The following is a 26,640-nucleotide window of genomic DNA, read 5'->3' on the forward strand; positions in this document are numbered from 1 at the left end:
CTTCCAAGTCATTCACTTGTTTTTTTGTTTTTTAAACATTTTCTTTTTTTTCTTTTTTTTTCTTTTTTTTACCACTTTTAAATATTTTGGGAGGGAGGTGGGGTCATTTCTTCATTCGCTGCTCATCATAAAAACACACTTTAATGCAACTACCCTGTAAGGGGGCCACATTTTGGTGATGTTTAAGGCTTGGTTTGTAGCCTGTGACCTTTTTTTTTTAAAGGGATAGTTCACATTTTTGGCGCTTTTGTAAATTTGCATACTTTTTTGTGATATAGAGAACCACTAAAACACACTTAAATAAAATCTTAAAATAAATCAAGCATTTTGCCATCATTTTGAACTGTTATGAACTAAGTGTCTGAAACTGTGGTCGATTGGCATGAATTTAATATATTATGAAAATGACAAATCAAAATAAGGCTGTGGCAACACCGCCCTATTTGGAGCCAAGAAAAACCTCGTGTGTATACAGTCTATCTATCTATCTATATATATACATATATATATATAATTATTTTTGACAGTTGCTCTTTTCCACGCTGTTACACACTGTGAAGATGCAATGTCATTTGTGTGCAAAACGTACACTAAATCTAAACCAAATTCCATTCATATTATTTTCATTTTCCCATTTGTTGTAATGACACTCACCATGCTTAATCAAAACCACAAATGAGGCTGAAACTATATAAATGTATTGTACAGGGGAGAAAAAACAAAACATAAAGAGGGAAAACTGTTTTGTTCTGTTTTCTTTGCTCAACCAATAAACACCAGAAAAAAAAAACTATGCAGAAAACACTTCTAATCAACAAGCCTCGACAACCTTGTCTTTATCCAATGACAATACAAGTTCCACTTCTTCACTGAGATTGAAAAAGCAAAATACTCAAACGTACTTCCAAGAAGTGCTGCTGCTGAATGCACACACATATGTAGCATACTTGAGAATGTTTACACAAGGCGTTAAAGCACAGTACACATTACTCAATGCAAACCTTCACTGTTTGCTTTACAAACCATCCATGTCCGGTATCAGGCACTAAAAATACGCTTGAGACTCACTCAGGGTCACAGAGGAGCCCTCGGGTGCACTGCAGGCCAACTTGTTTGCTTTACAGATAAAGATGATAAATGTCACAACACAGAACGCTTAAATGCTTTGTCCTCTTGAATGTGATTTATGGTGAACTCTGACTAAGGCTAATACATCTCCAATAGCCTCCTCAGTAATGGATCTGCCTGAACTTCCACCTGACAGGCCTACTGTAACTGTTTGATTCATGCACACTTAGCATGATGCGACAGTACGTCAGAGGATTATTTGGAGAGTCTTCTAAAAGGATCCTGTTAACGACTTTAATTTGTAGCTCAACTGTTTTCATTGGAGACACACCAAAACCAATCAGCCAAAGCACTTTGTTTGAAAACTGGTTGCAAAGTAGAGCATAAAAAAAAACAGAGTTATATCAAACAAAACTCAAAGCAATTGCACCAAATAATACCAAGTGGAATTTTAAATGATTGCTATTTTATTAAGTGTATTTAAATACATAAACACACACTCGTATATAGTAAAAATGATTGTACACAAACCTAAAAAAAAAAAAATGCAAACAAGCTTACCAAACAAGCATTATTTACATCGGAAAAATACTGCACTTTTCATATGAAACAATAACAAATAAAAATAAACCTGTATAATTCAAAAAGTGAAACTGTTTAATTACAAATCTTTGCAGGAAAGAATAAGAGCTGGAAGTGTATAGGAAAGTCAGTGACAGGCAGTTGAAGACAGTGTTATGTTAATGCAAGTCTAACATACTGATTGGGGTACTCATGCGAAGCCTGCGGGCTGAAAAGGTCTTTGGGATCTTAAATGTTCAGCATTTGCTGTGCATCTTTGGCACAGGCTGTGATTTATTCCCTCTGAGAATCTCTGACAGCTTAAGAGTCTTAGTGGCCTCGTGGCAGAAAGCAAGAGTCATCCCAACTCCCACGAAAAGGAGAAAAAAGATCAGGGACGGCAGAAACATTGTACATACAAACTATTTAATCCAATTTAAAACAGCAGTTAAAAATACTGTTTTACATATATATCCGAAAGACCATATATTTTATACTTTATACACATTTCTACAGTATGATACAGTGTATGGCTTGGCAGAAAGATTGACTTTTCAGAATGAAAAAAAAATAAAATGCAAGCTTTACTGACCAAATAATGAACACATTTTGCACCTTAAAGCTGTGCAGAGGAATTCCGATGTAAACATAGAAGTGCTCTTCGAAACTTTACAACTCTGTCTCCAAAAAATGGCACTTGTTATGAAAAATCACTGTAAAAAATATACTTGCATTTGATAGTTATTTTATCGACACTTTAAAAGCTTTCCTCTGAGACCGACAAGGCACTGAAGCCATTTAATATGAGTTTTTTGGCAGTGAAGTGGCTTATAATACATAGATACATAGAGACACTACAGTAAGGCAAATCTCGATATTCTGGCACATGCATGTGAGGCAGCTTGGAGGGTCGGTGGTGTGATCTTTCACGGTTGTGATGCTTGGGAAGCGATATGCTTTGACTGACCTGCTTGGATTGGACAGATTTACACTCCTTATACGAGGGAAAATGTGCACAGTGCACTTTTTTAGGCCAGTTTTCTACCAGTGCAATCAGTGTGTTGCATTTTAGCTCTTTGTACGGTACATTTTCTGATACACAAAAAATAATAAAAAGGCTACATTAGGTAAAGATTGGATTCCAGCAATATATTTCCAGTCAAATCCCTAAAGCAAATGGCTCCACACACCACACAGGCTTTTTACAGTGATCCTGAGGCACTATTTGTTTTCAGGCTGACGTCAGTCTTTGGTTGTTTCGCTCTTGCTTAGCTGGCTGTGTGAGTCTCTGACTGCATCGTGAGCGCCGGCTCTCGCTCGGATCCCTCCATCGCCGTGGCTGGATTGTGAGTTTCCGAACTGAGATCTTGAGGTTCAAGCTGAGACGCCTCTCCCCCCTGAGCCAGTACTGCTTCCTCGTTCGCTCTCCTCATTCTGTCCTCCTCCTCCGACCTCAGTCTTCGCTCCTCAGCCTCTATTTCTTCCGTGGTGGGAATGGAGTTCTTCTTGGGTCTTCCCTTGGGCTTAGTTGGGGCCTCGTGACCTCCTTTGAGCACCTAGAATAAGACACAAATAATGTTAGTGGGCTCGTCTGGTAATAAATGGCAGCAGCAGTTGAAAGCAACGCTTGCTATTATAGTAATTAAGAGGAGACATATTGCCGCTGGCTGCCCCGTGTGCGCTCATTTCTCTTTAATTTGAGGTCTTTTTTGTTGACCCTTCTGAAAAAGTGTTTGCTCTCCCTGCCGTCATCATCGGTCACACCTTACACCACTCCCTCTCTTCCTGTCACACTGCTAGCTATTATTTGCTAACTGTTGTAGCTCAAGTCAACATTACAACTATAGGCCTTTTTACACAGAGATTGACTACAGGGGCTGCTACAATGTCCCTTCTTTATACCTCCTTTGCATTTTTACATAGAAGCAAACAATGGTGGCTGATTTTAGATAGCATGCCGGCATCAGGGAACCAAAGAGTGTGACGAGCGGGACCGGCGTGATGTTCAACATAACTGTGTTGGCCTCTAGTGTGACACATGCATTGGCAGCGCTTTTTAAACAATAATAATGGTATGACATGGCAATAACAATCATTTAGCATCCCTGTTATGTGACGACTGATTTCATCATCTGCTCTGAGGGTAAAGAGCTCCCGAATCTGATTCAGGAGTCTTACCAGTTTGGGGGCATTTTCAGTTGCTATTCTTAGCTGCTAACTGCTATCAGTTGCTTTTTTAAAATCTCCTGCAGTGGGTCGTACACATACACACTGCCAAAATGTCCCACTGATCCCACCCACAACTCCCCATTTTGTGATTGTATCTTTTATACAGAACGATGAGGCAGTGTACCCTTGCAATATTATCACCTTGAACAGGGAGTGTAAGAGAGGCTAGTGAGTTCAAAAAAACAACAGCATGCTTTTGGATGAAAAAAGAAAGTATTTTAAGGATGACTGAAATAAAAAAAACAAAAAACAACAAACAACATTTTTTTATTTCCTTTTCTTTTCAACAACCATTCTTCCAACAAGTGCCTGGCCTTGCTGCGTTACTGTCTCTTACCAGTTTCTTCCACTTCATGCGCCTGTTTTGGTACCATGTCTTCACCTGAAGCTGTGTGAGACCAAGTGACTGGGCCAGGTCTAACCTGCAACATCAAAAAAATTAAAACAAGAACATTAGATGGACTCTTTATTTACTTTCTGCATAAGGGAACCTGAGCAAGCTAAATACCATTTTATTGATATTCTTTAATCCTGGAAAGCACCAGATAGAATCCCTCTCTTTTATCTCCCAGTGACAGAAAAATATAGAGATGATACAAATCTTGACACTAATTGTGGTTCCACCTTTTCCACCAGGTATATATATAATGCAGATCTATGCCTAGAGGTTGCCAGCATTGCAGGCTTAAGTACAGTATAAGACCCCTCTTACACTCTTAACTCTGTCTTTGAGTCTCACATCAAAGCTGATTTGCTCGAGTTTGACACTGTACACCTGCAGCTCAAGAAAACGCTGCTCGAAACATCTGTACCGAGGTCAGTAATCCAATCACAGCGCTTGTAGCTGGACGATTGGGGCTGAAAATTCTGAATGCATCCACCACATGTGTTGATCCATGACTAATGGGGGCTATTGGACGGTGTGTAATGTGATACATCAGGAAGAGACAGATAAAGTGAACAAGGCATCCATTTGTAAAAGGAAAAGAGCGGTTATCTGGGGGGTTCGTTTTAAAATGAGATTTCCTCTTCCCTGCTCCTCTCAACGCCTTTAACAGTCAGATGAAGGGCTTCTCACCCCACCGCCACCAACTCCAAGGAACCGACTTTCATCTGATGGTGAAAGTGGAAGCCGAGATGGAGAAAAGGCGTGAACAAAATCTAAAAAGCAGAGCAATAACAAGCCCCAGAGCTTCATGAGATCCTCTACATAACCTTATACATAAAGGGCTGTGTGTGGTTTTCGTGTATGTGTCTGCGCTTTCAAAAAAAATGCCAGACATACAGGCAATCAAGCTGTCTATCAAACTTCGCTATCATGCGTGCCCCAGTCTGTAGCAGTTCAACAACTGGAGGCAAGGAAAAGTAATTGCAGAAAAGGAAAACACCCCTCTTATTTATGGTCATTAGTTCTCAATGGGGAGAAACCGCACACTCACAGCAATAGAAACAGTATTTGAGTGCCTCCCTCCGGGCTACTGCAAGGCCGCCATTTTGTTCCTCTCTTGTACCTTTCACAAGGGAATCTTGGGTGTAACTAAAACTTCATAATGACGATGACAGTGAGTATGATTAAGACACTAATTATTATAATTGGTAACTGCATAAAATCATTATCGCTGCATGATATCAATAATTAAAATTTTTTGGGGGGATATTTTGGTTCCTCTCACCCCCGCGTGTTGTCTCTACTCAAAACCACAGAGGTTGCAAGCCAAGAAAAGGGAGAGAAGAGAAAAGTTATCTTTGGATCACAACAAGCCAAAGTGGGGAGCACGCCACACCTTTGATGTGAGGCTTTAAAGGGGGATTTTCTCTGTTGATGTTTTTCCGCCAGCTGGGTATTTAATTAATTTTCAACGCGGTGTCAGAATCGGATATTTTGACAGGACACAGTATTTTGGCACAGCCGTTCGTAAGGGGTGGTTGGTTTTGATCACTGAGTTGTGCTGAGCCTCGGGGCTTCTGCTTTAAGATGAGGCATGGCGCCTTTCCAACGGCTCCAGGCAAGCCAAGATGTGATATATTTAATAATGCATCGTGGGAGTTTTCCCTACGGATGGGACATAAATGGAATGACAAATAAATCTGGTTTATTCTAAATATGCTAATGTCTTTTCAGATTAGATGTGGTAAGCAGATGCATTGCAAAGAGGACACAATGTGTGAGACATGTGCAGATATCTGCGTGTCTAAATGCATGAATGCACACCGTTTTTTTTTGTTGTTTTTTTTGCGATTTTAATCACAGCTAATGTATTCTCATATATGACAAAAACATGGATGAGTAATGGAGGTGGGGTGTACCAGGAATCCAATTTCTGCTTGATGCAAAGGTTCACAAGCAGTTTAAAATTCTGTGCATGTGATGGAAAGCTTTTTACAACATATACGGTTCAATACTATTCTGGGTTATAATGGAAAAGCAGCCTGCAGGCCAAATCTAAAAGCGAGGCACTCAATAAAACTGGAAAATATAGTCTAACCTCATGTCAGGTCCCAAAAATGACCCACAGCATGGAATTTAAGACACAGATATTAACATGTAGATTACTTCATCTTATTGTAGAAATGTCCTTTATATACACCTGCACATGTGTGAAATGATTGGCAGTAAATCAATGTAATACATTTCTGTTTGCTTGTGTTGGCCTCCGTCCCCGCTTTCTTGAATAAAGCAGTGTTTCTTTGTTGGGGCTATTTGCTGTTTCAAGAGCTCAGGGTTAAAAACGTTACTCTTGTCTCAACTAGAATGCTGAGGTAATGCTCTGGCTTAGACATATTCACCTTACATGAGACATTCCCCACAGGATAAATCAAAAATTATGATGCTGGGTTAACCACTGCTCGATAATTGCAGTTGTGGCTTTGGGAGTGTGTGTGTGTGTGTGCGTGTGCGTGCATGTACTGTACTTTCAAAGTGCTCTGTATGCCAGTTAGGCAGGTTATCAAAGTGTCACAGTTGAGTGACGCTTTTATGGTTCTGATCATTTTTTACATCATCTAACTGTGGTGTGAGTTACATTTTGCACATCAGTAGTTTGCTTTCTTTTATGCGACTGAATCACAAAATTGTTTTAGGCGGTTATGAGGCATGATTTACCATCTTTTTTTATTTATGTGTTTTTATGTGGCGTGCAGGCTCAGCCCTGTATTTTTCTGCATGTGCAATAGACTTTACTGCAATTGTATTCCACCCAAACTAGGGCTGTCTTTGTTGACTAGTTAATAGTTTTTTGTTTTAACCGCATCAATTGCATGCTGCTATTTTGTCCCTTTGACACACCCTTATTTGTAGTCACAAGCAACAGCGTCTTCCTGCAGCCACAGTGATGGAAAATAATGATCCCACTGTGCTTTTGAATGGCTCATTTCACTTTAAAAAAAAACTCCCAGAAACTCAATTGACAATTTTTAAAAAATATGCACATTGTGTTAAACGTAATTAAAATATTTATATATTTATTTAAAGTTAGTTTGAGCTATCACCTTTAAGCTAAGTGTACAGACGCAGCTATTCAGCCTGATTTCAGCGGCAACTGCATCGCCAAAGCTGGCAAAGCACTACTTTGGAATAAGTCGCCACAGATCTGTGGAAAAATTGATAATTGGTAAATTGAAGAAGTTAACTGCAACACTTGCTAAATGACTGCAGACGAGATGACATAGTGGAAGATTCGGGTCTGTGTCGCCAGGTTGGAACGTTGTGACCAGTTATATTCCGTCTCGGGGGAACAATTGTTTAAGTCATACAGGACATCGGTCATTCAGAGAAAGTAGTTCTCCAAGTCATGGTTTCAAGACCACTCTCTTGTAATAGTGCAGCACAAGAAATAAATCTAATCATCAAATCTAATCAAGATCCATTGGTGTAATGTTACTAAGTAATAATACTTCATTACTGTACTTGACTTCGTTTTTTATATTTCTTTCAATTTATACTTTTACTCCACAATATTTCCCAAATATAATGTGTTATTTTACACCACTATTTTTGCCCGAAGCATTTTAGTTACCTCAAAATAGGGAAGGAAGGTATGAAAGGATGAACAAACAAATGAAGGATTGGGAGAGACAGAAAAATTGGATTTTGTTCTTTAACCCTCTGAAACCTGAGCTAATTGGCTTGATCTTTGTCATAAACATGGGAATAAGGCAAGAAGAAATCATCCACCCAAAATTAGCAAGAAATTAGTAAAAAGTACATGAAAAATGTAATAAAAAATAGCAACAAAAAAAAACCCCAGCCAAAATAAAAAAAACACGGATATGACCTTAAAGAAGTGCTTAAAATAATAATTATAAATAGTTCTGTGGACATTTTTTCTGAGCTTTTTTTTGTATAATGTTTTAAATCTACTTATTTCTTGCAATTTGTGGAACACTTCTGTCACGTTGCTCATTGTCTTTTTTTTCTGTTTTCAAAAGTAACCACCAATTTGCAAAGGCTTTTTAAAAGTTTTTTTAAGGTGGTGTATGTGACAAAAAAGTATTGTCAAAGTTCTCAAAATTCTGACCAGTTCAATTTTTATAACCAGGATTTATTTGTATGTTTACTTTTAATACTTTATTTTTATTTTATAATGACATTCAGTTTGATAACTTTACTTTAAGTACATTAAATATCAGATACTTTAAGACTGTTACTTTACCTTCTATTAAATCCATTTTGCAGTGAAATATCTCTACTTTTACCCAAGTATGGCTTTCAGGTACCTCATCCACCACTGTCAAGTACATTTCTTTGCACTCATTTGATTCCCAATCAAGACACTCACAGCACAAAAAATGCTCCTCCTTTTAAATGTGGACTTCAACCTCAACTGTTTTGAAATGCAAATAATGGTATTTTAAACTTGTGATTAAAAACGCGATTCATCACAAAAAAATTTTGAAATCCAGTGATTAATCGCGATTAAAAATGATATCGTTTGACACCCCGAACATAAACCCATCCAGTGAGATGCTAGTTTCGAAACCGTACTGACCTATCAGGTGTGGACAGGTACTTCTGCTTCTGGAACTTCTTCTCAAGGCCCATCAGCTGCAGCTCGGTGAAGATGGTGCGACTGCGCCGCGGCTTCTTCAGGCGAGGCGTGCTGCGCTCAGTTTCTGACTCACTGCTGATGCTGAGGGGCGTCTGGCTGGGCGAGGGCTCAGAGCCTCGCTGATGCTGTGGGGAGAGCAGGTGCGAGGGGACCCCGCCTGGAGAAGACGGCTGGGGGAGGTGGAGGGGCAGGGTGGGGGGCTGCCGCGTGATCACTGAGAGGAGAGGGTAGGCACGTAGCGACGAGGAGCCTGTTAGAGCGGAGACAGTGCGTCAGATGGCACAGAAATTCAGTGTTTATACAAAGGAAAAAAAAGATTATATCCTTTTGAATCACTGAGTTTTTAGTGAGCTCTTATGTGACTCTCAGTCACCTTGGTTGTACCATTATCGACCGGCTGTAATTGCTTAGACAGGTTCATTTTTAATCGCCCTGCGTTTGCTGTGAAAAGTGTTTTGCTTTTGACCTCCTCCATGTAGAGGGCTGTGATCCCAATGACGCAGACTGTGTTTTACACCGCTCCTCTGAACCCTTCAAATGAATGATTATTTTTCAGAGGTTGTAAAATAATAACCGGCTTCCTGACGCAGAACCACACACTGAGCCTGACAGCATGATGTACACACACACACAGACACATAATGAGCTGTAATAAAATCCCCAAAAACGAAATCAGCTAATAGACTTTTTCACATCCTCACAGTCACATACAAACACACACACACACACATTTTTTTTTTTTGCTCCTCACCACTAGCAGAGAGACGCCAGAATCGATAAAAAAAATAAAAAAATAAAAAAACACTTGTCTGGAGCCGAGATGGCAGGGAAGGAGACCGGGAGGTTAGCCGAGAGAATGCGGCGAGGTCAACCTAAGTGAATATAATATCTGCCAGAAAAATCCTTACGGCCTCAAAAAAAAAATCAATCCGTTAACCGAAATTTACAAGCCAACTGAGCAGACTGCGCAGACTGTAACACATGGGCTGATAAGGAGCAGAAGAGAGGACACAGAGGGGGATTATGGGAGTAGAGGTGGAAGATATAGGGGAGATTAAAGGCTGCGATGGAGCAGAGAAAATGGGAGAATGTCACACACCAGCACACACAGCATGTGTGTTCCTGGTTGTATCTGTCTCTTTAATCTTCTCATCGACCACATAAGACACATGGACATACACAGACACCAATGCCCACAGGCAACATAAAGTCAGACACTTTGATTTTTTTTTTTAATCGCTGTTCCTTGATGTTTTCCGCCATTTTTAGTAGAAGAAGGTAGAGCATGTCTTATTTTCTAATCTTACAGTATACAGTTCACAAATCCACATTATACCCCACTATTAGGTGTAAGTCAAGCATGAGGAGTGTAAGTTCTGTAACAAGTACACAGGTAGGCCCAGTTGCTCTACACACTCTGCACACATGCACACACACACACACCAGACACTGCCTTGGGCTCATCATGACATCATGGTGAGGCACTGAGGTCATCACTAATCCTCCAACGTTAGATTGCTGCTATTGCAACAAGTCTAGACAAGAAGACCTTTTTTTTCTCTCTCTCCATATACCTTTCCTTTTATACGGCGCCCCATTTTTCTGTAAATCAGCTTTACGTGTTTCTGATATCAGCGAATCATCAGATTTCTTTTAAACATGGATTTTCACACAAGCTTGTATTGAGTTAGGTACAAAATTCAAGGGAGAGTTTCACTTCTGAGTAGGAAAAACATCCCAGTTTGTCTTGACGATTGTCAGGAAATCTCTTGTCAACAGAGAGCTTGAAGTTGTCTCCGGACAGTCCCTCGGAGAGAGCGCCAGAGAGAGCGCAAAGAGGGAAATGTCAGCCGTCGTGGTGACTTTCCACTGACAGTGAATCCGTCTCTCTGACATGTTGTTGACAAGTGCCAGTGTCCTGTCAATAGTCTACAAATAAACTGTTTGAGTAGCTGCAAGAGTGCAACACAGCCCCGTGCAAAAAGCACACTGATACTCTTGATAATCACGGTCGGAATGTAAGGACCGGCACAAGTGCTTCTGGGGACCATTACAGAAGACATGCCTGCTAAGAATAGATCAAGAGGAGCCATTTGTTAAGCATTCCTTGTAATACCAACTATTTGCTCTATTGATCATGCAGATATTATGACATAAGTCTTATTGAATTAACTATCTGGAATCAGCCTGCTTCTTATCATAACATCTGTTTTTTTGTCAATGGGATGCTGAAACGGATGATTCATTGCTCAGCTATGACAAGTGAAGGTTTACCATGTTTTGGGTTAGTCTGGTAACAGCTAGGGAGCTGCTCAATCATACAGGTTTTGTTTTTTGGCTTTGTCCTTTGAGTGCAAATCAAACACTGTGTGTGTGTGTGTGTGTGTGTGTGTGTGTGTGTGCGTGTGCGTGTGCGTGTGTGGGAAGGGAAACAGGCCACACAGCTTCATTATCTGTCCTATCTTATTGCTTTAATTAGAGTCATTTACCTTCAGGACATGACAGATTGGAGCGATTTTCTGTCAGGTGTTAACAAATGGTGGAAGGAAGGTGTTGGGAGCTTTATTGTCAGTATTTTTCCAGGCACACTGACAAACTTCTGCGGCTGAAGCTGTAAATGTTGCGCTGGGGTTGCAGCAATATACCGGTTTTAAGGTATACCACGATATAAAAGTTGTTTATTATTGTACTGTGTACATTTGCTTATCAGTGATATTGAAAAAAAAAACTGGACAGAGAATCCAACCTTTATTTTAATTATTTTCTAAAGGGAGACGTTTCACACATACTTCCACTGGTTCATAATTATAGCGATAACACTTTTGTGCCACTAAAACTATTCCCTCTGTTTCCATTCTTTCAAGGGTCATTCTGAATGATGATAATAATTCTATAATACCGTGAAACTGCAGTATTTCCTGAGCCGGTTATTGTACCGTGAAAGTCTCATACCGTTGCAACCCTATACTGCATTAAACGTAGACATTAACTATAAAATGCTGATCCATGCAGGCATGCTGAACTGAATTATTACTGATGTTTTGTCAAGATAGAAAAATCTGATGGCAGTGGTTGTGTGAAAATGACTCGGAGGTGACAGGTTGTCAAACATTATCCTCAACTGAAGATGGAAGACGTGCATGCGTTTTGTCTTGCCCGTGTGTGTGTTGACATGAGTGTAATCAAATTTCTCAAGCTGGCTTTAAGCTTAATGGGAGACTTTATTGTCTGCAGCGGATTAGGGTTTAAGATGGGATGAAAACCCTTTTTGCTCGCTTGGATTTATTCTATAAGCCCTCAGCCAGTATACCAAACCAGTATGCAGTGGCCCTCAGGCTGCACACACTCCTGCTTTCTTCTTTTTTTGTTTTTGTTTTTCATCATGCTGTCAGGTGAGATTAGAACACAGTTGATCTTAATCTCTCTCACTTCTTCCACTAAAAGCCCTGCCCTGGGTCCTGCTGAGAGACGGGACTCCAAATGAAATATTGTAACCTGCCATTACGTCGTTCAGCGCCAGGTCAGGTCTCATTGTCTCTGATGCGGCTGTAACTGACAGAGAATTAGCTCCACGAGTATTACTCTACACAAGTATGTTCTGTATTTCATTACAGAGAAGTAAAACTGGACTGAGATTCACAATCAAGAGTCACAGGACAAAAGACAGGAAGACAATTATGTTGGTATGTTTGAGTGACATACCAGTGATAAACAATACAGAACCAATAATTAATTTGTCATCAGCTCCTCTATGCAACATTATTGGCATTACTGTCTTTCAGCGGCCTCCGCTGGCAGCAGGAGGGTATAGCATCCTTATCCTGGCAGAATGAAGAAGACAACTTTCACTGTTAAGGGACCACGCAGGGGCCAGCCACCTCTCTTTGGCCCCGGGACCTGCAAGCCTGCCAGCTTCTATATCCAGCACTAAAAGCCATTGATGTTAGGGAATATACTGTGTCTCACACCCCCGCAGCTACAAATAAGTGGTGGGCACAGTGTTCTGATATGCAGGGTGGGTTACTCTATCCATCTGAACAGAGGGGTGCCAAAGCTCAGTCATAGTGCCCTCTCACATACACCAATCCATATCAGAGGGATGAGGGAATCGCTTCGCCTATTTTTAACCACCCCGCCGCTGTCATCATCAAATTGCAGTGGCTATTATTTCAGACTTTGGAGCAATTATCCTAATGGTTACTAGAGTGTGCAGTAGCCTTTCGGTTGTTTGGATTCACATGGAATTACAATTAAGAGTCAGTTTTGTTTTGACAAGGAAACATGTGCCGTGCCAGCGGAGCTTTGTTAGACTATTTTGGTCTTTTTCAGCAAGTAAGACACAGATAAAGGGCTGCAAAGTCTGTCAGTCTGTCTATCAATCTCTCATGTAGAGATCTAGATAATTCTAACCATCTTGCTGAAAGAGAAGCCGGGAGAAGCACTTCATGGTCCAGTAAAAATAGGGAGGAGAGTGATTATCATTTAAAGGCATCAGCTTTAAAGAATACTGATTTAATTGTTAGTTTGTATGTTTGCATTTTAGATTTCCCTCTGTATCAATCAAGATGAATCCGAGTGCTGTTTATTTTTTTTCTGTAAATTGTGCACAACTTTACTTTTTAGGTTGCACACATTTCTGTGTCATATTAACACACTAAGAAGATATAATTCTCTCAATATCAAAAAGCCCAACAGCAGACGAACTCACTGGGGGAGGCCTTTGATAAAGCAGAATAACTATGAAATTAGACCAGATAGACTAAAGTTTGAAACCACTGGTTTCTGTAGTAAACGCTGACTGTAACTTGTTTTTTCTTTATCTGTCCCACTGCCGCTTCATTGACCTTTATGAGTAACTTCAACAACTTATCAATTCAGTCATTCATCAGATGAACAAAAGCCCTGAAGCCTCGCTGACATTCACTCACCGCATGTCTTTGATTTTAAACGCTTTAGCTGCAGTGATTTCTGATGTAAAGTACTGAGTGGGGAATGCGGTGCAACTTTAGGAGGAAGCACGCAGACATTAAATGTGGTTTATTTACTTGAAGCTAAAATATATATATATATATACAAACCTACAAATTTAAAGTGGTGAATAATTAAGGATGCGTTGTAAACTTGTCAAATATATATATTTTCACCTATGCACAATAACGAATGGATTTTTTTCCCTAAAACTTTTTGACACTTCACAAACTTTCATATTAATCACACACTTCACACAATGTACACATCACCCGTCCAATGTAAAATCTCTGCACTGTTAATCCAAATTTCCTAATCCGTGCACCATCAAAATATGTCATCGTTTTCGAATTTAAATAAAACGCACTTCTCATAAAATTGATCTCATGCGTAAAAGTGTCAGAATTACCAAAAAAAAAAACCCCAAAAAAACACAACTCTTGTTTTACTACAAATCTGCAAATACTAATAACTGTCTATAGTTAGTTTATCTTTGTTTCTTAATTGGTCACACACACAGACACACGCATTAAAAAAAAAAAGAGTCCTCTTACCGGAGCATGAATGAAGAGGCTTCGGCCGTACAATGAGCGAAGGGCACACCGAGTAGAGTGAAAGTTTCTCAAAATAATCACAAGTCTCCTTGGACAGGATCTCGTCAATCATGAAAGTCTTGTAGCGCCGCCTGGCAGCCTTCAGCTGTCCGGGGGAGGAGAGCCTCAACTCGGCTTGACAGTGCATGATCTGTCCCTGTGCGCCGTGCGCTGTCTTCGCTGCACAATGGCTTTAGTTCACTAATCTCTAGCGTTATGAAGGTTGAACCGTGTGGCAGATGCGACTACTGTACTTCATGCGTTTGAATAATTCATTGTTTGCCTTTCAAAATGCAGTTTAGCTTTCCCTGAAGTGTCGTGGTGAAGATCAGTAGTCTTCAACTTGAGCTGCGCAGAGCGCCACAGTGGTAATGAACTGAGTGCGCTCTGTGCTCACACCCACAGCTATATAAACCATCCCAGAGCACATCTCTGCTGCTCCATCTAACTCTCTCTCTCTCTCTCTCTCTCTCTCCTTACACATACACTCATGTACTGTACATACACATGGCCACCTCCCAAACACTCCCCCACACCACCAAAAAAAACATCTTCGCTCTGGGTTTCTTTTTGTATATTAGTTGTGAAACTTACTTCGACTCTAAGAATTATGAATCACATTTTCAGAAAACAGTAATACAGTCTAATCAATACAAAGAGTGTAATTTAAACCGATTACTGTCAGGGTATTCGAGATTCAGATCAAAATATAAATATATATAGGCCTATATAACTAATTTGAAGTGATTTAAAATCGTGCCGCTTCCTTGTTCCCAAAGTTATATTTAATTGATCTATATCAGTTTTTAGCTACTGATTACCCGCGTATAAATTATCTTGTAACTTTTTTAAATTTTAAGTTCGGTTTAGACATGCAATACACAGTTTTTTCTTCCGATTTCTTTACTGTGCAGGCACTCAAACAGAAAAAAACGAATTAAACAAGTAAGGATAACAAAGGGGTAAAAAAAAAAAAAAAAAAACAGTTTTATTTGTCTTTCTTTCTTGCTTGCTTTTTTTTCTCTGTAGGCTATTTATTTCGTTCTCAGTTCTAAAACCTTTACAAAAATAGGTTGTTGTGCTTTAGGACAGTATGTCAATTTAGTTACAGACTAAAAATAATAAATTAAACTTTATAAACTTTGTTTTCGTTATCATTATTTAAATTGCATGATTTTTTTGTACTAACTCTAATAATAATTACTATTATAATAAAATCAAAATCTGTCGCAAAATATAGTATTTCTTTTTGAAACTATATGACTCTTATACAAAAGAAATAAAAAAAAATGTTACTCACAAAGTCAGTGCTGCGGTTAAAGGCCAAAGCAGTATAATGTCATTTTCTTTATTGCTTCGCCAAGAAAACTGACGCAGATATAAATTATTATTATTATTAACAAGTGAGTGTGCGCATGGCGTAAAGGCAGGGAATAAAAGACATAACTGTCTTAATAATAAAATACCGCGATTCAAGAGAGCAAAAGCACATGAAGTTAATTTCCCTATGTCCGGTTTGGCACACAAAAAGTTTGATGCGAAGATAAAAGTCTGTTTTTGTCAGTACGATCAAATATGCTTTAAGAAATAATATCAGTGTCGGCTGATGAGTCTGACAGTAATGTGGGGAAATACCTCTCATACCGACAGACTCATTTCTATTGACAGGCGGAACCCCTGACAGAAAACGTATGTGCAATTTCTTTTTCATTTTATTATTCTGTAAAGACGCCTTTTACTTAAGTTTATAGTAACGTACAGTAAAAAAAAAAGTTTTATTTTTTCTGTGTTAACTCCTTTAGGTTGAGTGTTTGTGAAAGACTAAGTAGAGGAGATAAAGAGTTTGTTTAAAACATCTGTCTGATATTTAAGTTAAAACGTGTAAATAGTTTTTTTTTAAGTCTAACAAAGTCGGCGTCCTGGGGGGGGACCGATTATCATCATAAGAACTAGAAATACATGTAGCCTAACTCTCTGGAAGCTCGTGCCTCCGAAGCCGTCGTGTTCAAAGTGTCGCAGGATTATGGAGGAGGAAATATGGGAGCTGTGCGGGGGAAAGCTCGGCTGCTTTTCAGAGGTTTGATGGCTTTATCAAAGAGGAGGAGATAAGAACAACTGCTGTGGAGCAAAGTTTACTTTTCGAGGGGTGGAGAGGAAAGCCGCTGCAAAATAATAGCCTAATAAATAATAATAATAATAATAATAATAATAGTGTGCTTATACTTAAAAAATTGAACCAAAAACTATTTTAAAATAAAATTTTGTTCATTATTCTTGTTAGATAATTTTATTATGAATCAGAATTTAATTATTTTAAATAACGTGTCATTTTCTGGACCGTTTTTTACCAGAGAAAATGTGTGAAGCAAAAATTAACTGCATTTATTGCTTCCAGGGAACCCTATGTCTATACGGGTTAATTCCTAATGTCCACACAGGCCTTCATTTTAAGGAAAATGAACACTTTATGTAAAGATAAATAACTAAATTATGCACATATATTTAGGGCTATTGTGGCACCATGAACCCAACGACCTGCGGTGGTGCCAAGATCCGGGACTCGGGGCTGCAGGCTTCTTGTCACTTGTGGTTTGCGTTGCGGGTCTGCTAGAGAGGGAGGGTCTCTGGATGTTTGGATCATTTCAGCAGACACGCTTCTATATAAGTCCACACAGGAGCGGCTACTGAGCGGCCTCTCTAATCCGCCCGCTCCAGGGCTGGAGACGCCAGGCAGATCAACCAATTAAAAGAGTTATGCCACAGCCAGAAGCGTAATAAGGGCCTTCCTAGTACTGACACCGAGCAGAGGATACTCTCTATTAGAGCGATTTGGGAGCATCAGGATGCAATCTGACACGAGGCAGATTACAGGCAAGACAGAGAGCTTAGTGCAGAGGGTGCAAATGCACCTCCACTTTTGGACGCTGGGAGATTTATTGGGGGATATAGTTGTCGATACAGCGCGGGAGCCGCTGTCGGTGGCATAAGCACTTTCGGAAGGGTAGATTATGACCTCGACGCGGACATTAAGGGATTTGATCATCACTTTGTTGTAAGCAAGTCCGAGCAGAGACACCGGGGCATCAATGCTGCAAGGCTGACCGCAACATGAGATTGTAAAGGATCAAAGTGCTGCTTATTCTGGGATGGGACAATTCTTTCACATCTGTAAATGAACTAAAACTTGAGCCATTTGCAAAGTGGTGTTAAGACTCTTCTGATAAAAGAAAACAAGATATTGCCATGTTCAACTCCGGGGAAACATGGAATAAACCTTAACATAACTGCATGCTGTAAAGTGAACAGGGTGGGTGTCAAATCCATGCAAAGACTTAAAGGCATCCTAAATAGAAAGGTCAAACGTAGGAGCTGATCATGTGGCTCAGTTATATTTAACATCTTAATTGATTCAATAAAAGGATGTGTGTGGCGCCACCTGTAGATTACTTCATAACCCGCTGCACAAGCATATTAGTTACACGTGGGCCATTTATAGGTGAGGATAAGGCCATGTGTGCATGCATTACAGCATGTAGCATCAACATACAATAGTTCTTAGTTAACTCAGTCATACACAAAGAGCTGTAAATAGCATTCATAATGCACAGTCAAGACCCAGGCATGTTGTAGCAAGATGAAAGACAATGCAACAATCAAATGAAAGGAGCTTTATAATGAAAATGTTCCATTTTAAAACAGTTTGTCTCACAGACTCAGAATAAAAAAATAAAACAAAGCCTCAATTTTAGAAAGAAAGGTCAATAGATCTAACATTAAGAAAACATGTTGCCATATTGCCGTAAAAGTGGTGCTGGTGTAATCTTTCGCTGAAACTTTAGTTATTTCTTTTTTTGCAAAGTACCTGAAGAATTTCTGGCAGCACCGTTTAAATACTTTTTGCATAACATAAAAACTTGCCAATATCCTACTTTTTTTTTTTTAAATACATGTTTTTTTTCTTTGTCTTCCAAAATGACCACCAGTCACATCTGATTATTTTTCCACTGCGCTCAGCTCAAAATATTTGCAACATCTGTGAGGAAAAGCTCACACGACGACATGTACAAATTTAAAAATGCCTTTAAAAGTAAACAAAAATGTCTAAGGCATAAGTTATCAAACCTTTAAACTGGTAGGATCATGTACAAACAACCTGAGTATACATGTGAATTTGTCAAAATAATTCATGACTTTTTTTTTTTTGTATGCTGTCCAAAAAATTGTGAGTAATTGAAGTCTTTACAGAAATCCTTTAGGTGTCTCAGTACCGCCGCCATCTATTATCTTGGTAGCCACGGTTACCCTTGTCGTCATAATGTCTGTTGCCACCTCTGCTGTCATGGTGGCGATTGCCGCTCCTGTCATTCTGATGATGATAGTTGTCCCGGCTGTGGCCGTGTTGATGATGACGACCTGGTTCGTCCGCGTAGCGCTGATTTCTGCCACCGCTGTTCATCTGGGACGGATGGCGATAGGGGGTGTTATCGTGTTGCCTTGAGCCACCTCTGCCAGAGTTTCCACCTGCGGCCAGCTGCCTCTGCAGAGGCTTAGAGGAGCCGCCGTTCAACTGCTCAAGCTGCTGCATGTGGAGCTGCCACATCATGTTGTTCATCTAGGGATGAAGCAAAAGACAGATAACATGACCTGTGTTTGATACGGTTCACTGAGGCCAAAAATGTACTTTTATTCCTGTCAAATTATACCGAGTAACACGTTTCTTCTCTTACAGAGGAAGAGTTTAAATAAATACAAGTAGTGAGCAGGTCTGAACACGTCACATAGAAAAAATAACTATGGATCTGTCAGTAGTGCTGTGTCATTATAAAAGTATAAAAAAAGGTTACCATAACATGCTTCTGCAGATTATCTGGAGATGAGACAGACCGCTGCATTTGGGGCGGAGGAGTATATGGTGGAGAACTGAACTGGATAGGGGTCCTGTAAGAGACGAGCAAACCACTGTCAAATATTTTCTCATCATAAAAAGTCAAGAACAAGTCTACATAATATCAGGTGCAAGTATAGACCACCCTCCGCAATCCATGATTCACTTTTCAACATTTTGAAACACTTTAAAGAGGACCTATTAGGCTCATTTTCAGGTTCATACTTGTATTTGAGGCTTCCTCTATAACTTGTTTACACTCTTTAATGGTTTAAAAACACTATTTTTCTCAAAATGTCTTTCCTGGTACACCTATATTCACCCTCTGTATTAATAGTTCATTTTCATGCAACAGAAGCATGAAAATGAACCATTGGGAGGATTAACGGTAAAGCCTTCACAAACAGTGAAGCCAGCAAAAGCACGAGTACAGGTGGCAATACTACTAAAACATGACAAGTCCATACTTCAGTAGTTATATAATGTTTTGATAATGTGTGATCCAACCATCCAATAATCATCAGAAAGATCTGCTGTAAAATGTTGAAACTGAGTGAAATTCATTTTTCAAAAAGTGGAACCCCTCTTAAATGGTTCATGTAGAGGAATCTATGTATACACTTTATACACTTGCAGGGGTGTGGGGTTGCTACCTCTGAATTTAACTAAACTTATTCCTATGCCTTATTTTTACCCCAGATTGCACTCTGTCGCTGCCCTCGGGATTCTCTGAACTGTGTACGTTCTTTTTGAGCTGTATTAGTGTCCTTAGCAGCGGTGGAATGTAATGAAATACATTTACTCAAATGCTGTCCTTTATCTTTACTACATTAGTTACTTTACAGACTCAGGTAGACGCTAGTTCTTTGTCCTTAGTCTTTCTTTGGTGGCTCCCTTCTGTGCTCTGGGAAAGGAAGTAATCCTTTTTCCTGTTTTATGAGAAACGGGATTTTGTAGAACATTGGCTAATAAAAGGCGCAGCTCCATACATTTTAGAAACTGAGCAGCTCATTTCACCGATGTTATGTTCAACCCACAGATATATTCTGAGCCAGTTAGCCTGAAACGTGTTTTTGGACTGCTGCTTTTCTTGGTCACGTTACCATTACCTGTCTGAGGGGCCTGAGGATTGACAATCACAGACACTGCTGTTTGCGCAAGTCCTATCAGGGCCCCATGATTTTTCTGACTGTAAATCTACATTATTTTAGCCAGAAGTCTATGCTTACATGCCTCTAAGTTGACCTCATTTACCCTTGTCTGTGTATGCTAATGATAAGCTGCAACAGCAGTGGGTGCTCATAGCCTTGTAGAGCGAGGGAGAAAGAGCACGCTGGGTGTGTTGTCTGTTTTATGCAGCGGTCTGGCTAGTGCACTTGCGGATATATTCCGCACAATGCAAATATTGGTTATACATTATAAGACATCACTGTCTGGGAATTTCCCTGCACTCAACATGCTAAATCAACAGGAAACAATGACATTATGTGCAATACACACTCCTGCACTGAAATTAAGGTACTGAGAGTAGAGATCTGCATGGAATATCTGATGAACAAGTCAGTCAACACTGACAAGAAGTTTGACAGCCGCAGTTCAAGGAAGCTGGATTGACCTGCAACTCATGTTACTGTCAGAAGATTTCCATGCACAGTTTGACTTGTGTTTTGAGAATGTTGGCGTAACAAAAATGTGACTGTTATCTTGAAGTAATTATCCTCTAGATGTTTTTCTCTTAACTTTGGTGGGGATGCAGATATAGCAAAACATGAGAAAACTTTAATATATTTAGTTTAATATTGAAGTTTTGTTTTCTTAGTGTCAGATTGTGTTCAGTCAAATGTTGTTAAAAAATATTGAGCACAACTGTGAACACTGTATTGTTATGAAACTTTAGCTGACTGAATCTACACGCCTCTGCCATCAGCAAAGGATGTGTCAAGTCTTTTTCAGTCAGTTACTGACGTAAAATGACTTACAATATAATTTTCAGCTCTCTGTCATGTTTTTTTCCCCTAGAACTGCTAAAAATAATCATATGTCTAATCTGTTCTGAATAGATACACATCGACAAAGGTGTGTGAAAGATCAGCTAGTTTAAACTACTATGTCTAATAATAGTTTTCCAAGAAATATGTTGAGAGGCATTTGTCTTCTCAATTATAGCTTAACAAATTCACATAATTTAAGCACCACAGAACGCAAAACACCAACACACATGCAGGTCTGACACTTCCTAATTTAACTCTAGGGCCAATACTTTCAAGTTTTCCAGCAAATGCCCTAAACAGGCAGTGCCACATGAAATCTGGCATGAAACATGGAAAGGATTGCACACTAAGTTTTCTATACCAGTAAATACAGACCAGTCCAATCCCATTTCATGCCACATCTTTTGCCAGGGCTTCAATTTTTGTGCACGGGGCCACTGCCAAGAGCATGACAAACCTGCATGTCTAAGTAATATTCAATAAGGAGGAAGCATCTTTGGGAACGTATTCAACAACCGCAGGGAGTCTGGTACCAATTACAAACATACAGTAGTGCCATTCCTCAAAATTATTAACTGCTGACATACTAGATGACCAAAAGGGCTCCATTCACAGCCCTAAAAATAGGCGGGCATTTGCTATTACAGTTATTTTAGTGACACACTCTGTTGTATGTGGGAAAAGTATTGCACAGATCAGCGGACTCTGCTATTTGCTCCCAAGACATGTCTTTAAAAAGCGAACTTAAGAGGCTTTTGAAGAACAGTTGAAAGAAATGACTAAATGATCTACTTCCACGCAACAGTTAAAACAGTTAACCTTATAATTCAAAATAGATAAAATGAAGGGAAAAATGCAGCTGCTACCTAAGTTTTGTTTTATCACCTCGGACAGCTTGAAACAGCCCAACATAGATATTAAACTCTATCTTTCAATTCATTCACACAGTTAGTTGTATGTAATCTATGCTGCACCAAGAATGTAAGAAGTGGCAGCTCAAAGCTGAGATGAAATACAACTTGTGTAAACTTTCTCTGTAAAAACAACAAAGCAACAGGTTTATTTCTTGATTTAAAATCAGAGCTACAGCCATGTTTTAAGATGCAGCTAACCATCACAACAAGGATGTGTTTGCAAAACTAGAGGGACACAAAGGTGTGTAAGTTGAGACTGAGAGGCAGAAAAGAGCTAGTTGCTGCTGTAATGATACGGCTGTTGACTGTAACCAGATTTTGGTTGTGGCGCTGCTGGACAAATTGTCCATTGGACATTCTTACCTCTGGCCATGCGGATTTGGGGTATTAGCAGGACTTGAATTTTGTGAGTTCCCTGGACTGCTGCTATGACTGCTACCTATGATGGGGCAAAGGGAACAAAAGAGAGTTCATCAGTTAAGGACAAAAACTCAAGTCTGAAAAAAACCTGTCACACATACTGTGCAAATACAGAAATCTTGCACTTGTATTATGTGTATCACTATGTGATACATATTTAATTAAATAAACAAATGAAAAGTCAAAATTGACATGCTTTAGAAGCAAACAGAACTTTGATGCAAATAGTATTTTAACAGGATCAGCAGTAGCTCAGACTGTAGCGGCGTGGGAACCAGAGGGTTGCCACTTTAAATTGAATTTGGACCATGTTACGGAATGTGGACTGGTAGTAGTTCAGCTCCTTTTAGCATAGATTCAACAAGAATAGGTACGCCACTATTTGTCAGCAATGCAAAGGGTACAGTGTTCGAGGACCAGTGTCTCTTTCTGAGACAGCCATCCATGCTTGTCTGTGAGGTCATTTTATTGACATATATCCTTAAATTACATATTCCTTGAAGTCAGCTCATTATAGCCACATTCTGACAAGCCAAACAATGCTGAGTCAAGATTAAATTATATTTAAATATCTGAAGATAACGTGAAAGGACATCTAAATGTTTTTCATTGATTTATCATTGTAGAAATTGCAAGTCAGTGTCTAAAGCAGCCCCACTTTGTACCCATAATGAAATAATTAGTGTACATTCTCTTAAAGTGAATTAAAAGTGACGTTTCAAAAGCACAAAAGGACGCGTAGGAACCCGAAACTTGGTTGTGAATGTGTCTCTAGAATCCAAAACACATATCGCTTACTAAATGATGGAAAAATGTTTCATATTTATTTTTCTGTTTGTTTTTTTTTTTGTCCAGGAGGTTAGAACAGCCAACAAAAATACAGGAAATATCGTCAGAGCAGCGGCGAGTGTATTAATTGGCCTAATAGGCTGTTTTTAATCTCCGGTTAATGATCCTTATGAGAAACAGGTGGTTCAGAATCAGAATCAGAATACTTTATTCATCCCAAAGGAAATCCTGTTCGTAACAGTGCTCCGCTCAACAACAACAAACAGGTAAGAAAAACAAGACAATGCACATAGTGCACATAATGACAGAATAAACTATATACATAGTGCAAAGAGCAGTGCGCAAGAAATGCCTCTGAGACATGAGTTTATACTGGAGGGACACAAACTAAGGATACCTGCAGACCTGTGTCTAGCGGTGCAACTCAGTATGTTTGTAAGTAACGTAAATGTTGTCTATAACAAGTTTTGGAAAGTTATAATAATACCTCACCTGATCTGAACTGCACATGAATGCTTCTCCCGTACAGCGATGTGCCGTTCAGCAGCTGCATAGCGTACGGCACAGATATTTCATGCTTGTAAACGGCAAAACCAAATGTTTTCTGTTTACCATCCGCGTCTTTTGGTATTTTCGTTTTGATGAGAGGACCACCCTGTGGGAAAAAAAAGCAGTCAGTGTTAATGGGGCAGTTACCCAAAACAACAACTAGCTGTTAGCTAAAGCTAACGCTAGCTGTCGCTAGTAAATTAAAAACATCTCTTTGAATTTGTCCACAATGTTAGAATTATAACACGTATGAAGGAGCCCCATATATTGTTACAATGTTTACCGCTTAAAAATTAAAAATTAAACGTTTTTGGACCATGTAAACTCTAAAACGCTTTCGATTTGTTAGCATTATCATCTCCTAGCTAGCTAGCTCTGTCAAACGTTAGCGACAACAGCACCTGTAAAAATAGCTCAAACAAAAGCTCCTCCGTCACTTTTGGATCTAAATTTCTTATGAACAGCGTCCGATCCGTTTCGTCCTCGATCCCCATCGTATTTGAGCAGACACTGGCACTCCTCAGCGATATAAATGCTAACGTTTAGCGTAAAAAGCGCACTGTTAAATACAACCGGAAGGCCTGGGTTGTCGTAAAGTAAAATGCCGTTTAACTTGAGCGTCCGTCGTAGTGAAAAGCAGCAACTTTACGACACATTTAAACACGGTATGTTAATCTGCATTTACTTTTAAAATAGCTCTCATGGTTAAACTGCTGCAGTGGGAATGAACGTAACGTGTTGGCATTGAAATGTTTAAGGTGTAGGTGTAGTACATGATGCATTTAAAACCCTTTTAAACGTGGATGCACATCAGCTTTCTTGTGCTGCGTTCAGATGCCTTTTGTTTGCTATTTGAATCTGTGAAACCTGAGCAAGTTGTCTCGATTTCTTTCGAAAACACGAGGGAAAAAGGAAATTACCAACTTGCAAGAAATTATTAAAAGGTGACAAAAAAATTACCAAAGTTTTTATTTCTTTTAAGAATTAGGCCTATCAGAAAATTATCCAAAAATAGGGGGGAATGTCTAAAAAAACGATGTTTTCTAATTGTAATGATTTTATAGACCTATTCGAAATTATGTTTCAGAAGAAAATATAACAGATGTATGAAATAAAAACTTTTTTCAGAACATTTAGGCTTGTTTGTTTGTCTGTTTGTTTTGCTAATTTTCAGTTAATTTCCCTGTAACTTGGAAAAAAAGCTAATTTTTTGGTTATGTCTAGTTAAGTTGTGCATTGCTGTGTCCCCTTCTTTTTGAAATAAACAAACCAGTTTGCTCAGGTTTCAGAAGGTTAATAGATGGGAACTAAGTTTTGTTTTATGTGGGCTATGTGTGCAAACATCTGAAAGGTTTCCAAGAATCACTTAAGTGTTTATCTTTCGGCTACCTATACAAGTAATATTGGTCATTTTTAGTTAAACATTACCATTACAATTTTCGAAGTTGACATCTTCAACCATCTTGTTCTGTACGATAGCACAATGATAGGTCTATAGCCTAAGAAAGAGGAAAGCAGGAAATCCTCACATACGAGAAGCCTAAGCCAGAGAATGTCTGAAACATGTCTATAGGTGTAGACAATTTGGGGGGAAAAAAATTAAAATCACAATATTTTTGACCAAATACCTCAATATTTATATTTCAACAATATTGCAGGGTTGACTATTTGTGCTTTGACTAAATATTTACTCAACAAAATTTTCAGTGGCCTATATGATAATCAGTAATGTGGATAAAATGCCTAATAGGGCAAATACAACAGTTGCATAAGTCTGATAAATTCAGAATATTTCACTTAACTGGTATTGATATTATATTGATGTACCGCCCGCTCCTAGTCTTAAATAAATAAAATGCATGACTCAGATGTTCAGCAGTTTTGTCAGATTCATTTTCTGTTGATTGATTATTGAACAATGAACTAATCACTGTTTCACAGGATGATTCTCTGTATACCTTCTCACTTTTGTTCTGTTTCTGTCATTACAAATAGAAGCAATCCCATTGTTTGTTAGGTATGTGTGTGCCCTTGAGGAGGTCTTTTAAATGGCATACCTACAAGCAGATTTAATAGTTAAATAAATTATTGCCAGCCTGCATCAGGTCAGACAGTCCCCCACAGAAGGTTATGTAGTTGCTACATGCCATTTCACCTGTCATGTGTACTGTTTTGTTTTGAATCATTTAATTATTTTTTTATTTATGTCTAATGCTGTAATATCCCTTGTTATGCGTAGCCCATACTTTGCACTGACACCTTATTTTAGGACGGCCAGATCTACCTTATAACTTTGCTAATATAGGCTAGTCATTCTTCTCTTCATCAGTTTTTGGTGTCCTGGCTGTTGCACACAGATATGGTTTTTTGTTTTTTTATTTTTTATTTTCTCACCTTGTGGCTCACTGTGATTGGGTCAGTGACTCAAGTGCCTCTGGTGCTAGAGACATCATTGAGTGTGGAGGTCAAGCGAGTGGCGTGAGAGGCTTGACTTCCACCCTAATCAGATGGGCCGTTGCATCTGTCCTCCATATTAATTAGATCAATTTAAACTAATGGTTTTCTCCTTCATACCTTGGAAATATCCTCGCAGATTCTGGCCTGTTAAAGCTCAATTAAGAGAAA

At 39.1% G+C, this 26,640-nt stretch overlaps 3 protein-coding genes across 6 annotated transcripts in view; 1 reads left to right on the forward strand and 2 right to left on the reverse strand.

Annotated features, from left to right (window-relative positions):
- clmpb (CXADR like membrane protein b) overlaps positions 1 to 26,640 on the forward strand; it is a 221,816-nt gene that overhangs the window by 55,785 nt on the left and 139,391 nt on the right. The window contains exon 1 of one of the 4 annotated variants that reach the window (XM_042486125.2): positions 23,569 to 23,732. The exons of 1 other annotated variant lie outside the window; for it this stretch is intronic. The gene's annotated coding sequence lies outside the window, so the exon portion shown is untranslated. Of the gene's footprint in view, positions 1 to 23,568; positions 23,733 to 24,630; positions 24,681 to 26,640 lie in introns of those variants that run through there. 2 more of the 4 variants (XM_042486126.2, XM_088078689.1) reach the window with 2 other exon arrangements.
- Positions 1,513 to 14,888, reverse strand: barx2 (BARX homeobox 2). The gene is made up of 4 exons (XM_042487116.2): positions 14,429 to 14,888; positions 8,847 to 9,156; positions 4,196 to 4,280; positions 1,513 to 3,185 (listed from the first exon to the last, which is right to left on the reverse strand). Exons 1-4 carry the CDS (start codon positions 14,613 to 14,615, stop codon positions 2,898 to 2,900), a joined length of 870 nt encoding a protein of 289 aa, XP_042343050.1. The 5' UTR covers positions 14,616 to 14,888; the 3' UTR covers positions 1,513 to 2,897.
- Positions 18,121 to 24,634, reverse strand: rbm7 (RNA binding motif protein 7). The gene is made up of 5 exons (XM_042486127.2): positions 24,417 to 24,634; positions 23,959 to 24,121; positions 22,621 to 22,696; positions 19,312 to 19,405; positions 18,121 to 19,079 (listed from the first exon to the last, which is right to left on the reverse strand). The coding sequence occupies exons 1-5, from the start codon at positions 24,507 to 24,509 to the stop codon at positions 18,729 to 18,731; spliced, it is 777 nt and encodes a 258-aa protein (XP_042342061.1). The 5' UTR covers positions 24,510 to 24,634; the 3' UTR covers positions 18,121 to 18,728.

This window comes from Plectropomus leopardus, chromosome 6 (assembly GCF_026936395.1).
Source record: "Plectropomus leopardus strain MGB_pleo_1.0 chromosome 6, ASM2693639v1, whole genome shotgun sequence".
In the NCBI taxonomy this organism is placed as follows: Eukaryota; Metazoa; Chordata; class Actinopteri; order Perciformes; family Serranidae; genus Plectropomus; species Plectropomus leopardus.

Bases quoted from the DNA above. Each gene is read 5' to 3' on its own strand.
- barx2 (XM_042487116.2), bottom strand. From the start codon at position 14,615: ATGCACTGTCAAGCCGAGTTGAGGCTCTCCTCCCCCGGACAGCTGAAG. The intron at 4,281-8,846 runs GTCAGTACGGTT...TTGATGTTGCAG, and splicing joins TACCTGTCCACACCTGATAG to GTTAGACCTGGCCCAGTCAC. The intron at 3,186-4,195 runs GTAAGAGACAGT...GTCTTATTCTAG, and splicing joins GCATGAAGTGGAAGAAACTG to GTGCTCAAAGGAGGTCACGA.
- rbm7 (XM_042486127.2), bottom strand. From the start codon at position 24,509: ATGGGGATCGAGGACGAAACGGATCGGACGCTGTTCATAAGAAATTTA. The intron at 22,697-23,958 runs GTGAGGTATTAT...GCCCCATCATAG, and splicing joins TCATGTGCAGTTCAGATCAG to GTAGCAGTCATAGCAGCAGT. The intron at 19,406-22,620 runs GTAAGAATGTCC...CGTCTCTTACAG, and splicing joins CCAAATCCGCATGGCCAGAG to GACCCCTATCCAGTTCAGTT.